The sequence below is a fragment of the Theobroma umbraticum genome, unplaced genomic scaffold (assembly GCF_002168275.2).
Source record: "Theobroma umbraticum cultivar Fairchild unplaced genomic scaffold, ASM216827v3 scaffold_50.0, whole genome shotgun sequence".
Lineage (NCBI taxonomy): Eukaryota > Viridiplantae > Streptophyta > Magnoliopsida > Malvales > Malvaceae > Theobroma > Theobroma umbraticum.
Window position 1 is genome coordinate 7,315,901 of NW_018397261.1, and position 14,986 is coordinate 7,330,886.

The following is a 14,986-nucleotide window of genomic DNA, read 5'->3' on the forward strand; positions in this document are numbered from 1 at the left end:
TTGCTTTTGATTGACCCAAAAAAAACACAAACGACGGAGTTTTATAATTACGCGGTTGGTTAAGGTCCTAAGAGGGAGGGTTTGAGCCCTAGGATTGTCAGTAATCACATTGCGGTGACAGCCAGCGCAGCAGCACGTGGATGTCATGTGCTTAGGTATTGAACATGACTTGAGGTATAACGAGAGGGGAGAGCTACCTACCTCTTTCTATTTTGGCTGTCCCTCCTCCCCTACCATGTGGGACACATTATCCTTAGCGGAAGGTCAGTATTTTGTTTGGTTGCATTGCCCATGGCTTCAACCAGGTCGGTTCAGCTAGAATAATCACAAGGAGTCAGCATCGAAAAGCAATGCCACGAACAATAACATGAAAATACAGCATTAAAAACTAAAATATGAAATAATAGAGCAATCTCCTACTTCATTATACCAAAGTACAAGAGAAAGGATTTTTGTATCAGTAAATGTCACAGATTTAAGTTGCTCTGGAGCATTATCCATGTGTTTGCTATTTGCTTCAGATGGGAGAACTTTGGTGTGTTCATCTTTTACTAATTACCAATATGTCTAGATGGCAATGAATACGGCCTGTATATCATGGCAGAGAAACAACTACTACATAGCAAGCCAGATGAGCGGACCAAGTTGTGCTAATTGATAAGGGATAATGCATGTTTTGGTCTACAAAGACCCGAGTAATCTAGCTTCACTTCATTCTTTTGCGAACCTCATAAAAGTAGCTGAGGATCACCACGGCAGCAGCAACTGCAACCCCAACAGCACTCTGTGCCAATACGGTGCTGTCCTTCACAATTGGCTTGGAGCGAGAGGAACTAGGAGTGAACCCAAGTTCTGAAAGTTTCTTATGTGATTCTGCATAATCTCTGAAGAATGCATCCTCATCCTGCCAAATGCCAGAAATGGGAGGGAATGATGTGCAGAATCATACGTGTCAGCTATAGGATTGGCCAATATACCTAAACAATTAACATGACAAGATGAAGTTCAAAAGAAATAGAATGGTATTGATAGCTTAATTAAAGACAATATCATGACAGAGCATTGGAGGATGCCAACCAACAACTTCAATAATTTTAACCGAATACCAACCTAGGAGTTAGGTAATTACTAGTCCAGTAATCATAGAAGAATAGATATTTATTTGCATAATGTCTCAGTCCAAGATTGGTCTATATTACCTAAAGAGATGCTTCTTGCGATATAGTTGATAGTAGTTGGCATTAGCCAGTGTTTGACCCAGTTTGGGTAAACATTAGACTAGGATCACGCAGAAAAATCATAGGCAGAAGTAATTACTAATTTTTAAGAAGCACAGGCCGAACTCAGGTTGGTAAGTAAAGCGTCTTTACAACATCACAAACCCACTTGAAGCAAGGTTGAATTCAGTGAGATGAGGACAAACGAATTACCTGCTCAAATATTGGTTCAACCAGCATCTAATTATTTCAAGTAGGTTTACAGGATAGACTCTAGGTAAGATTCTGACACTTATAACTGTGCACAAGTTGCCCAAAAGGAAACAGTAAAGGCAACAACAAGATCTACCAAGAACAAGGTCTACCAAAAACAGGCATTAAACCATATTAAATACTCAGGCAATTACATTACAAATTTCGCAACATCAGAAAGTAACAACAGAGAAGATAAATCTGCATACAAAGTTTTGGATAAATGTCTAGAAGCGGCCCCATAAAATGATGTACAAATAACACAAATGGCAGCCATTCATTTGTACCATTACCTTTGCATAGAGCTCTACATAATGGCAGAACTCAGGGTCATCCAACAAAGCCTTGTCTGTTGGAAGTTTCAATAGCCCTTCTGATTCCCCTTTTAGCAGCTCCCTGGTACCATAATAGTTAATGGCTTCACATGAATTCTAAGGATCTATATATTTGAGTAAGAAAGAAACATAATAGCTTGCCAATCACAGATTTGATCTTACACAAAGTATGAGTTATCGAACTTCAGTGGTTCATTGGTCCAAGGGCCATCAAAACTTGATCTCTCTGGATGAGCCCTTCCCTATAACACCAAATCCAACACAAAAAGTCTGATGTTGAACCTATAATCAACAAATGCAGACCTTGCCAAAAGCATGTAAAGAAAAGTACCAGAGTGTGACCCCCAGATAATGCCACAATATCCTTGTCAGATAGACCCATTCGATAAAAGATATCCCTCAGATGAGGTGCACCTAACACAAGGATTCACAAAAAAAAAAAAATGCAGAATTTAGCACCGTATAACTTTACTCAATGGAAACATAAGATACTCAAAAATGTTTGCTGAACTCATGGATTAATGAATTGTATTTGGTTTCTACTGATACCTTATTCGGTGCAACAATTGATTGCACGATTACTCCAAAACTCATTACCAAGGAAAAAACCAACAACAATTTGTTGAAATTTTGTCTATTTTAGTTTCTAGAAACAACAGAATGATTGGTTAATGAATAAAATGAAATGTACCAAGACAATCTCCATTTGTATAGCATACTGATCAGATGTAACTATTATTAACTAATCTAACTGGTGTCACCTGACCAGTATAGAAGAGGCTCATAGGGAACAGCTTGCTGCTGTCATGAAGACTTCCAGTGACTATTGTCCCTTACTCCCATTCCTGGCTCTAGACAGAAAAATCACACCAGTAACTTGTGGACTTGTTTCGATTGGTGGAGTCTAAAACCACCAAAAGAAAGCAGTGAACGTCTGGTCAAGACTCCCAATCCAGAAATTTATTTGCCAATATCCCAATAATTTTAAGAGCAAGATCCAAGCTAAACTAGGGAAATAGAAGGTCACAGGGATAACCTTTTGATCTGTTAAGAGTAACCTATGCTCCATCCAAAATAAGCATTCTTCAAGAGAATATTTACTCTGACCAAGTGACAGCAATAAAGGCCTAAAGTACATGATTTTTTCCATCATAATGAGTTATGACAACACTATAGTCATAATATATTCTACGAAGCTCATATTTAGTTCATTAGAACTGCAAAAATCAGGGTAATTACAACACTACAGCCATTAAGTCACACAAATATTAGCCATGAGACAATGGTAGCATGGTGCCAAATGCCCTCATCTCTATCTCTTCACCTGGTTTGAGGAAACAAATTACAAAGAATGCTAAAAGTAGCGAAAGCTATGACTGGATAATTAGATAGATCATCTGACTATCAAAATATACAAATCTTCGAAGGCCACAATTACCCAGATTTTAGAATTTCCAGTGTGTTGAAATCAGAAATTCAAGTTTTTAATTTCATAAATGGCTTCAGAAATTTATATTACCTTTTTTAGCATCTGGAAGTCGCCCTTCCCTGGGACAACTGTTTGAATCCTATTAAACAGAACAAAGTCAATCAAATGAATTAAATAGGAAACTACATTTGCAAGAATACACCACTATAACATACCTTTCTGCCCGGTACAAAGTCAATAGTGGGACCTCCAGTGACTTCAACCGCAACGACACCCGCAAGCTAAAAATGAAAATGATACAATATGGTTCACTCATCATGCATCACATAGTCCACAACTTTGATTTTAATCTAAGTGCAGTAATTCATGTAAGGACCATGGTGTGGCACATGAAGAACACATTCAGTTAAGAAACAGAGAATTGCTTCCATAAGTGCAACAAACACTCTCAAATTCCACAACATCTCTGAACGAATTTCTTATTTGATTCTGGTTTCAATGTTTCTACCACTTAATATATAACCTTTTCTTTTTTGGCTATTTTAACACCATATTACAATTACCAGCTTCTTCTATCTTTTTAAGCACCACCAATCATCTCAACAACTAACTCTCCAAGATCTTTCATAATAGAACTCTATTAGGACAATCATTTATCCTACGTAAGTATTAGTTTTACATAATAGTGAATTTAGCCCACATACGCTATTATAGAGAGAATCTAGTAAATTTAATTAAATAAACCATAAGCCTTCCTCTGAGGAATCTAAACCGCAGACCTTTGCCCCGAACACCAGCATGGATTCTAGATTCAGTTTTTGGATCTAATCAGCAAGTAAATGTTTCTTTATTTCTGTGATGAATTTGTGCTCATAACAGAAAAGAAACAGGTTCTTTCTCATATAAGTCCAGCAGCAGGAAGCATGCAAGATATCCTTTAAAAGGAAAAAGACTTAAATAACTTTAGTTTGAGAAGAATTTTCTCAAGCAACATAATCATGATTTCTTAATGCTCTATGTTTGTCTTTTAATTTCCTCATCACAGAATTCTTTGTATAAAATCAAATAGAATATACTGTATAATTTTTGATTCCCCAATGAAGAAATTAAATCTCAAATAAAATGCATGCTAACTCTTTCAACTCCATAATCACCTGATATAGGTCTGCATACGTGATCTTAGGATGTTTAGCCTTCACTTCCTCTGAAATGTGAAAAAGAAAATACTCTTTGGTCAAAATAAATAAATATATAAATAAAAAACTGTTTTAATTTTGAGATTATTCTAACATGAACTAACATACAATACATATGAAGATATGTTACATGCATGAAAATACAAAAATGTAGTAATATATCCTCAAACACTTGTTAGCAATTCAGACTCAGACAGAAGCTGGGACAAAATTTGCACCGATGAATTGCAAAGATTCATATATTTCTACCACCTTCTTCTGATGGAGGAGACAACCGACAACCAGACCATAGAAGTTCACCTTCAAACCTAATGGAACCACACAAGTTCAACCTTAAATAGTGCAATCAAAATAAGATCACCCAATCACTTTGAGCCTATAATATCTTCCATTTTTTGCAAAACGAGCATACAAATTACGGTACCCTGAACTTATCTTTTACTAAGCAATTTGTTCATATCTGCCGTACTCCCTGTCTAACAATCATGTCAAGCTCGTATTTGAGATTTTGGAACAAATGATTCTGTTGTTAAACCCAAAGTCAACACCACTCACCACCATACTTGCCACTCCTGCTTCCACCCCTAAGATTTCTAACCTTTAAAACAAGGAAAAGAAAGTACCCTTTCTAGTAAGTGAAAAATTAACAATTATTCCAGCATTCTAGATTCTAAAACCTCTCTATCAACATGATGACTTGAAGCCATAGCAACGCTGCTCCTACTTCTCATACCTTTAAATTAGAATCATTACCATATCTAGGGTAGTGGAATCTAAAAACTCAACAAATGATATTAAATGTTTGTCACATATCGGTTTAATTAAATATGTTAACTCCATCATTCAAAATTGATTAACTTCTTTATAGTTAAATAGACAAATGAGAACATAAAAGTCACTCGTGGAGGTTGCAAACTCACTGCTGCGGATAGGATAATAATCTTTAAGATTATGTTGAACTAATTGATCTAGAATCTTCCAATCTTGAAATGCTCGCTACTTAATTAATAGTTAAAGCAACTTTTCCACTTAAGAGCCGTTTATGGTAACCCTGATTCTACTATGGCATTTGATTTTAATTACAATTAACAAAATTAATCCATAAACATTAACGCAAATTTATACTGGTAATAATAGTGCGATGGTTAGATTAAGGAACTAAGATATGTTTTAAAGAAAAGAAAAAGAAAAAAGTGAATCTGACCACAAAAATCAATAGCGATTTTCAAGCCACTATTGGAGCCATGAGTGTACTCTTCTTCATTCCTTATGGAGCCATTTGGTCCACCGGTCTTGGTGTTGACATCGTACGTCCCTGCGTCGTGCCACCTTCAAGAAAACAAGACAGAAAACGGAAAATCAATCAATTCAAAAGTAGAATTTATCATTTAACAATATTTCATTGCTTCTATTTTCCGGTGTATTTCTTCTTTCTTGATTACTACTAAAGTCGATTTTCTTCTCATATTTCTTGCGTCTTGACTGGAAACAAACGAAGTAGAAGAAGAAGAAGAAACAAGAAATACGCTAAGCGAAGCATGATAGGAGCGCAGTTCTTGGAGGCGATGAGAGCGCGAAGGTCGCGACGAGCTTTCTCGATCTCCTTAATGTACTCTGTATTGACTACAGGAAACGCCATTGAAATCTTTCTCTCTCTTTTCAGAGTATCAACTATCCAACTAATTTTGCTAGCCTTTCCTGAGGATAGTGAGGAAACCAAATGGTCAAGACTGGTTAAAACTGTAAAATAGAAATAGAAGTAGAAAATGGAGAGGACCGAGGAATTCTTTTCACCTTTTGGTTTGTTTTCTAGGATTTCGTAAACGAAGATAAGCCGATGAAACGGGATTAGATATGGTCTGACGTGTGAGAGCTGCGATCCCGTGTGTTCATGCTCATTTTAAGACGAGTGAGCTCACAGATTTTTTTCTTTATTTTTTATTTTGCCCATTAACTTTCAAATGTTAATTTAATGTTCTCAAAATATTCTTATGATATTACAATTATAACCATAAAAATACAACTAAATGAATTTCTGTAAGAGATGGCCACTTTGGGCCACTCCTGCTTCCCAGCTTATCAGGGCAAGACTGTTTAACATTTGTGCCTCCCACTCCATGAAAGAAGATCAGCACTCTTTGCCGTGGTGCGGGCTAGTCGCCGGGGGCTTACCCCACTCCACCTACCAATCTCGGCCCAAAACCATGAGTGCTTTGAACTGTATAATGGCATCCAATCATAACGTTTTCATGTCTTTCTTGCAACAATTGTATATAAGTTCAAGGCTACAAGTTGCGGGACCCGAGAAGTAAAACGTATGAAGACAAAGCGAGCTCAAAAATAGAAAGCGTCGTCCTCCGTAGTTGGTGCTATTATTACAATCATGTACAGAAACAAACAAATAAAATGACCTATAATGTTGAAGACAGATTAAGAAATGGCTTGCTGTGGTGCAGTAAATCCTCAAATTCAGAAAAATCCAACAATATTCAAGGGTATAAAAGAAAGAGATACACTAAGCTCATTTAGTTCTCCATTGCAACTCTATCTGGATCCGTCCATTCTTTGAGTCTATAAGATGGTATCTCTCATTGATTCTTCTGTTGCTAACAACATCGGCAAGATTGATGTCGATATAACCTAGTGATTCCTGTTCGCGGGAAGAAAATCGGTCAACAGGTAATAGCAAACTGGGATAACAGTATACTTATATATCCAAATACACTATCAACCAACCATATCACAGAATTCAACCAGGCCCCAATAAAGAGAAGTGCCAGCTTACTATTTTTCCTTGTGAAAATAAAACAGCAAAAACTTCCTGACAACAACCCATGCTAATCAAAACATTTTAAAGTTCAAACACAAAACAGAACCACAACGATTTTTACAATCTAATATCTATATAGACTTAAACTCTTCATGCATTCAAAGCGCAACCCTCAAAATAAACAGTAGTATTCGGGTACAATCCTCCAAGTGCAAATACAAGGAAGAGCACTATGAAATATATAGCACTTAAGAGTCAAACATTAGTCCATGTCCAACACCCAAATCCAAGTCCAAGCAACATAGTTAATGCAAGTATGCCTGCAAAATGACAGACTGAAATCTGGCAAGTATACTGAGTTGAAAGAGATATTTGCTACACAGCATGCAAGCAATGTTGCAACCAGTACCTTAGGGTGCAGCAGGCCTATCCTTGATGAACTGCTGAGAACTTCCACATGCAATTTATCATTAGTGGGAGGTTCATCTAACATAAATGTAAACTCCTCTTCCCATCTTGGATCTCTGTTTCTCTTTACATGCTGCACCAATAAAATTACAAAACATGTCATTTATAGGAAATACAAACAACTGACAAACTCTCAATAACCCAATTATTCAACATAAAAGAAAACATGAAACACTAAAAGGATTCCCTCCACAAATGTTGCCTTGCTGTTCAATATTTTCTTCATCCAGTTGAGTTGATTATTTCTCGACAAAAGAGAGTTACCAACTACCATCTTTGATTCTTTTCCATAAAAGATAAAATTAGTAACAGAAAACAGAAGGTATGAATTTGGAAGAAATCAGCATGCTCCCTATTGCAAACTACCAAGACCAAATTAATATGGAAGGAGCAAAATAAATACAGGCAAAAGTTAAAACAGTTTAACAAGAGGTTTTACAGGTAGGAAGTCTTTCAAAAAATAAAACCTAGAAACTTCACAAATCAAATTAACAACTAAAAAGGGACATACTAATTTCTCAAAAGAAAAGATAAATTAAAATGCTAATGTCATAATATACCTTAGTCTTTTTATCCTCGCCTCTAAAGAGAACCCGCACGTATGGATTAGTGTGGTGCTTTCCTTCAACATCTTGTGCCTCATGGACTATGACTACAAGCACACCTCCTCCGTCAGGTGTATCCTCAGGAGCCTTCTGCACTGTTTTTGACTCCTCAAAAGTTTTTGGTATTTCATCATCTTTTAAGGGCGTATATGTTAGTTCCATCACAAGCTGCCCACGTGACTTCTCATTTTGAGCATCATTTAAGTCCATATTTTTAAGGAGTTCAAGGGTCATAACTTTTGGCTCCTCAGGAGTAAGTTCTTTCAAAGGAACCACATTCATACCCATCTTGTCGTGCTTACCAACCTGAGAAAGAGAACACACATTTGATGTAACAATACAAGCAAAACATTGAACTTCAAATCAATAAAAAATTTGGAATACTTACCTGCTCCCAGTCAAAAACATTAAACTCTAAAGCCTGGGTCTCAGGATCTTTAACAACCATATCAAATTCCTCATTCCATTCGGGGTTTAAGTTCTTGTGCTTCACAGTGGTTTTCTTAGATGAAAGCTTATCCTCAGTTAGCTTTAGTTTAACATAAGGGTCTGATGCACCCAAAAGATCTTTCTTTCTTAGCTTCATTGCCCTTACAACTTTCACATGGAGAATTCCTACAGGTCTCTTAAAAGCTCTGTAAGTTCAAACGGATTGATTAGCCAAGACCAAAAATGTGAAACTAAAAAAGGACAACATAACTCATAATAATATATGAGAACATCTTGGAGCATACTTTGCTGGATCCAGAATTGGTACTTGCAGGGTTTTAGGCCAAAGATACATGTTTGCAACCTGATCTTTGATGAGCTCCTGCATTACATCCCTTTATTAACATTCAAAGCTATGAACTACATAATTCATATAGACAAAGCTTGCTGGGGCATTAATGAGAAATTTTTTCCTATGTCTGCAAAATATATGATCTCATCCTTCAAGAAGTTAGCATAGATAAAACCACCACCTAAGAGAGGTCTACTAACTTCTATTGATAAAAATTGTGCATTCATAAAAAAAAATAATAAAAAAGGAGGTAAAACAGATTGCACTTTTGGTAAAAGAAATGCAATTTCAAACATTTAATAAAGCCTCATATAGCAACTACCCAGGTGAGAAAAAAAACATTATATGGAATTTTACCTGGACAAACCTGTAGAGACCAGGTATTGACATGAGATCAGCCCCTATAAGCTTCAATCCAAAGTCAATATGGGGCTGCAGATTAGAAGACATATGATTAAGAGACAAGAGAGCTAATCACCAATCATCCAAAAGTGAGAGAGAGAGAGAGAGAGAGAGAGAGAGAGAGGCAATACATCCCAAAGAGAGAAAGATAACAAATACATATAGGGTAATAAAACAGAGGCAATGCGATGGTTCTCCCATTTCCCGAATATAATTTGCACACTTGATACTTTAGTCCTTCATCAAGGGTGGTCTAATGCTTTTACAAGAATACCTGAACATATGAACTGTGAACATTACCTCAACATCCCTATTAGATAAGATAGTGTTGACAGCATTCCCAGGGGAAGCTATGATTTATTTTTTTTAAGGCTAATTGGGTTTGTAACAAATTCAGAACTATCAAGTGCTTAATACCAAAGGTGCAAGGGAAAAAAATTATTTGATAAATTTTGGCAATTCAAATATCATTCCAAAACTCAATAACACTTCCATCATGAACTATGAAAAACATGATATCTTAAAGTGGAAACCTGGCCCTAGTGTATAAAAGTTCCCATTTGATACAAAATGAGAGTATTCTGCCTTCCTTCGTAGCATATTGAAAACCATTCCATTTTCCATTTATTTATTTACCTACTAAATACATGTCCAACAAAGGGCACATTTGGCACATACTTTATTTGGATACCCATGCATTTTGTAATTATAATGTTGATGCATCAAAGATCTAAATAAACGAAAGAATGTAATTTCATCCATAATCTCAAACCTTCTCCATCAAGGACACATAGATATTTGCAAAACACGGAAAGCTTGGGACCAAAGGCTTCAAGGTAATGCGCGGTAGAGCAAACACTTGCAAATCCACTACCTGAAATAACCAAGCAACATACATTTAACAAACAACCTCCTCTTAGTTCTCCAGCAGAAGTAGTTCAGGGTCAAAAGATATTCCTTGTTGTTGTAGGAGAAAATAACAACCTGAACAGTTGCCTTCAGTCCAAATGCTTTTACAGCAACAATAACATTAGGATTTCCAGCCCACTTTATCAATGGTTCCATGATTAATTCCTTCTCTTCCGTGACATAAACCTTCATACCTGTCAAGGAGAAGAGGAGCAACAAGATCAGTGCAAAATCTGAATGAAAAAAAAAAAAAAGAAATCAACTAGATCAAAACAGCACAAATATAGCTTTTGATCTGAAAATCTAGGCTTGTCTAATGACTTAAGCATCAATCCTTTATGGTGGGAATATGTTGTTTGCATCTAAAACTCCAGAACCTACTCCTCTAGTTTGGGGGGTAAGGTAAAGAGAACAGCTACCTTTTATTGTGTGGCTCAAAATTTATCTCGGAATGCAGAGCAAAATATTTGAACTAACATAGATAACTACATTATCTTTGTCTTTTATGTGACATGCTGACTTCTCCAATAATTTAGCATACATCATAGCAGTAATTCCTAGAAAGTGGCATTCGAAAATAATTATTCATGCTGAATACAATACAATTTATGCCATCTCCAATACCTATTTGACATTACCAAGAAGAGTTATCAAAACTTATCCAGCTTCTCCTGGCAATACCTTTCTAAATAAAAAGAAAAGTAGCATAGCATTTGCAGCTGGTAGAACAACCATTGAAGAGTAATTGATTGACTAACCTTGGAAAGTCGGTGGCAGAGATCCTAATGTAAGTGTTTCAAATTCAATGGCGTCAAATTTATATTTAGGAATTTGCTCCTCAATTATGGGTTTGGCAATATTCTTGGCGGTCGTACAAATGGCCTTAAAAAGATTGAGTAAATGAAGAAAGAGCTCAGAACAAACATATTAAGAAGCATGAATATACCAAGAAAAGACAACTGTTAGTGGGGCATAGAAGCCAAACCTTGTCAAGATAAGGCCACAAATACTCCAAAAACTTGTTTATCCAGTCAACCTTCACATACAACACAACAGAAAAAAGGCAGTTTTCAGAATACAAGCAGTAAACACATGTAGAAGGACATGGGAAGAATGTGACAGATATTGATGACATTGACATACACGATCATAGTCTGGGTTTTTAACCCAGAGTGGTATCTCAGGAAGCATCCTTTGTAAAGTCTCTGAATCTTGCTCAACCAATGGACGGATTTCAGGATCCTGATAAACCAAGCATGAACGTAAATAAACTCCAGGAAATGCTAACAAAGGTGACGGATATTCAAATATTCACAGGATGCAGAACATACAACATTATTTCCTTCAGCTCTCCTTCTATGTTCCTTTTTCCCCATTTATCATGAACAAATACCAAACATTTTATTCTTTTCTTTAGCATCAGGAAAATGAGGGAGGAACCCTGATTTCAAGTCACCCCAACTGTGGCTTATTTTTTTCTTAAACCCAGCTCTCAGAGCCTGCTGCTAGAATCATAACTAAACCCTGAAATTCATACACGCATGCAAAATTTCAAATAACACAAGTGTATGCATGTGATTAATCCAATATTATTCACTTGCATTTGATCACTACAACTCCCACCAGTTAGCAGAGTGAAAAATTTAACTAGTTAATTCATTCATCAGGCGGATGCAGAATGAGTAAAGAAACAAATTCCCCGACTGTCAACCAGCAACAACACTAATAGCATCAGATATCCAACGTAAATCATATCCTTTAGTCAAATGATTTGGCATGCTATTTTCTTATGCAATCTTAAAATTTGCAAAAGCCATTTCTGCCTAATGAATAACTATTAATCGTCTAATAAACTAATTATCCAACAGAAAACATCAGAGCGATGCACACATTTAACCAGTAATTTCTGCATAACATCAAACTATGGTTCGTTTGATTGCCAAAAAAAAGGATTGAAACAAGCATAAAAAAAAATTAATTCAATCCCATGAGAAAACTCTAAGCTTAAACTAAGCTTTCTAGTACATTTTAACACAAAAAGAACATAGAAAAGGAAAAAAAAACCAAAGATTACCTTGACATCGCTAGGCTGGAAGTAGATGAAGAAATAATAACCGATCACGAGACCCGACGAAATCCCAACTCCAAATCCACAAAAACCCAACACAGTACTAAAAAACCCCATCAATGCAAAAAACCAATAATCCTTTTTCCTTTTTTTTTGTTTGAAGTTTCCCTGTGTACCAAACAATCCCCAAAATCAAAAAGTTTCTCGAACTTTCTTCGGATCAATCACTCTCTTCAAAGAAAACTCCTCGTGTTCCCCAGAATTTACTGTTTATGTCGGTAAATCAAATGGAAAAAAAATGGAAAACGAAAATGGAGATACTATGCAGTTAAAATAGTACTACAACGGTGGAAATAATGGAATGACGGTATTGTCCTTCACCGATCTATTTTTTTTCATTTCGTAACGAAATTTTGTAAGTTTATTGACCAAAAAAAAGAATTGTGAAGACAAGATCTAAAGGACGGGAAGGTGAACAGCTCACGGACCTCTTCCGACAGCCGTTTCTTTGAGACTGCGGAGTGGCGGATAATCAAAGCCAAGTATAATTATTTTCTCAATTAATCTTCACTTGGTTTTTCTCTCTTTGGGCCACCGCCTGTGGGGCCACTCTACGTGGCGATAAATCATTGGATTCGTTTCGAGTTTGGGGAATGATTTCGTGATCGGGTCGGGTCAGGTCCATGGTTGAAATGACTACATTGTTTGACACGTGGGTTGAACCCTTCTAATCAGGGGTTCGGTTAGCTAGCTGTATTAAATAACGTGCACACGGGGTTGCCGGCTGCGGAAACTAAGGTACCGATATTACCCATGTGATTTAATAAATAATATAAAATTGGAATGGGTATTAAGGTCTTTTGTGGCCGAATCGTGGCTACGTCCCAACAAAAAGTCAGCAAATAATTGAATGGGTCCAAAGGGAAAAGGATGATAAAGGATATAGAGCAACCCTCCCCATATCTACATTTGGATTCTTCATCGCTTTGACGTATCCACTCTATCTAGTTTGTCTCCGTCAATATCCATTTCCACGTCCAGGTGTCCTTATCAACCTTCCCTAAATGGTGTCTGTCGTAAACAAAGACAAGATCCTCTCTTTGCTCCATTTTCCAATTATTTAAAAAAAAATTACTTATTTTCAAAGTAAAAGGACACACTTTTCCACGTATTTAATGGTTTTAAAAATATGACACATGTCTAAATGGCTAAAAAGCCTACTCCTTGCACGTTTGATTATTAAAAGCTTAAATAGCAAAAAAATATTATTAATAATATTTTTTATTAATTAAATTTTTTATTTTTTATCACACTCAAATAAGTTATTTTTTTAATTTTGTATCTAAATATATTAAAAAATTAATCATCAAAGGAAGTAATACTATTTAATAATTGAAGTATTTGAATAGCAATTAATGTCGAGCGAGTAAAATCTCACAGAGCATTGATTTTAAATAAGTAAATAATATACTGTTTTTAAAATTTAAATTTTTTGTAAGTTAATAAATGGGCAATAAATAGGGTTTCATTCATTTCTTTAAATTGATGGATGTCCGTTGTATGGTACAAAGTATTTTTCTCATTCATATAAATATTTTATTGTCGATTACACTACGACTTTGAGTCATTATATATTGAGAGGATAATTCGTCTTATTTATTATATATCATTTTATCATTTTTTAAAGGTGAACATTAAATATTATATAAAAATAAGATGATTTTTTTTCACATTTTATTTATTATATTGTACATCAAACATATCATGTTTGATTGGGTTTTTAACAACTCTACTTATTGTTGTTGTATGCAATTTTTTTAATTAAAATTAATACAAGCTTTATTACTAGGATCGTTTTAATTAATTGTTTTTCCTTTTAATAAAATTTCCAAACCCCAAACAAACTGTAGAATTCCAAATAGGGCAAATTTTAAAACTAAGCCCAACTTGTAAGGCAAACGGGGTTTGAAACGCGGCCCAGTTTGTATCAGCACGACGGCCCGACGAGTCGCTCACACTTCGCATGTCTGTCGCAGTCGGTGACAGCTAAAAACAAAGGGGCAGATGCTCGTTCCGGAGCCTCGAAGGTACTCTCATTTGCAGTGAAAGGGGAAACGAACATGGCAAACAACAGAAAGCAAATTTGGTTACCCAATTTTGCCCGGGAATCCGAAATTCTTTCCTTTCAGATCCAACATTTCCCCCTAAAAGAACCAAATCATTGAGGAAAAAACAGGAAAGGAAGAGAGCTTTACCATGTTTTCCATTCACTAAGTGTTTATTAACTGAGTAAACCTCAAACTTAAATCGCTAAACATCGCTGTCTTTTGCCATATAAACAAAAGCCGATGGCTTAATCACACCATGAATCATCATTGTTGTCTTGTGGATAATTACAAGCTTAGCATGTGGGTAAAGTAATTACCCATAGTCAAAACCACTTGATAATCCCCGATAACCTAAATGCTTTATTCCATTATTGGCTGGCCTATGTGACACTAACAGTAGGATAGTTTGGTGTTATTGAAATTAAGATAAAGTTTACTTTCTTTGT

The 14,986-nt window shown here is 35.8% G+C and overlaps 2 protein-coding genes across 3 annotated transcripts; both read right to left on the reverse strand.

Annotated features, from left to right (window-relative positions):
• Nucleotides 1–396: 396 nt before the first annotated feature.
• Nucleotides 397–6,217, reverse strand: APX3 (ascorbate peroxidase 3). The gene is made up of 9 exons (XM_021431491.2): nt 5,956–6,217; nt 5,634–5,758; nt 4,388–4,437; nt 3,449–3,514; nt 3,324–3,372; nt 2,136–2,218; nt 1,967–2,046; nt 1,763–1,865; nt 397–904 (listed from the first exon to the last, which is right to left on the reverse strand). Exons 1-9 carry the CDS (start codon nt 6,066–6,068, stop codon nt 707–709), a joined length of 867 nt encoding a protein of 288 aa, XP_021287166.1. The 5' UTR covers nt 6,069–6,217; the 3' UTR covers nt 397–706.
• Nucleotides 6,218–6,721: 504 nt separating this feature from the next.
• On the reverse strand, nt 6,722–12,969 carry LOC110418694 (synaptotagmin-1-like). 2 transcript variants are annotated; one of them, XM_021431490.2, is made up of 13 exons: nt 12,439–12,969; nt 11,696–11,888; nt 11,508–11,606; nt 11,350–11,400; nt 11,123–11,246; nt 10,440–10,558; nt 10,228–10,329; nt 9,411–9,485; nt 9,007–9,083; nt 8,661–8,907; nt 8,228–8,578; nt 7,609–7,740; nt 6,722–7,079 (listed from the first exon to the last, which is right to left on the reverse strand). In XM_021431490.2, exons 2-13 carry the CDS (start codon nt 11,738–11,740, stop codon nt 6,951–6,953), a joined length of 1,551 nt encoding a protein of 516 aa, XP_021287165.1. In that variant the 5' UTR covers nt 11,741–11,888; nt 12,439–12,969; the 3' UTR covers nt 6,722–6,950. The 2 variants fall into 2 exon arrangements, with proteins under 2 accessions (XP_021287165.1, XP_021287164.1); XM_021431489.2 differs by lacking the exon at nt 11,696–11,888.
• Nucleotides 12,970–14,986: the final 2,017 nt, after the last annotated feature.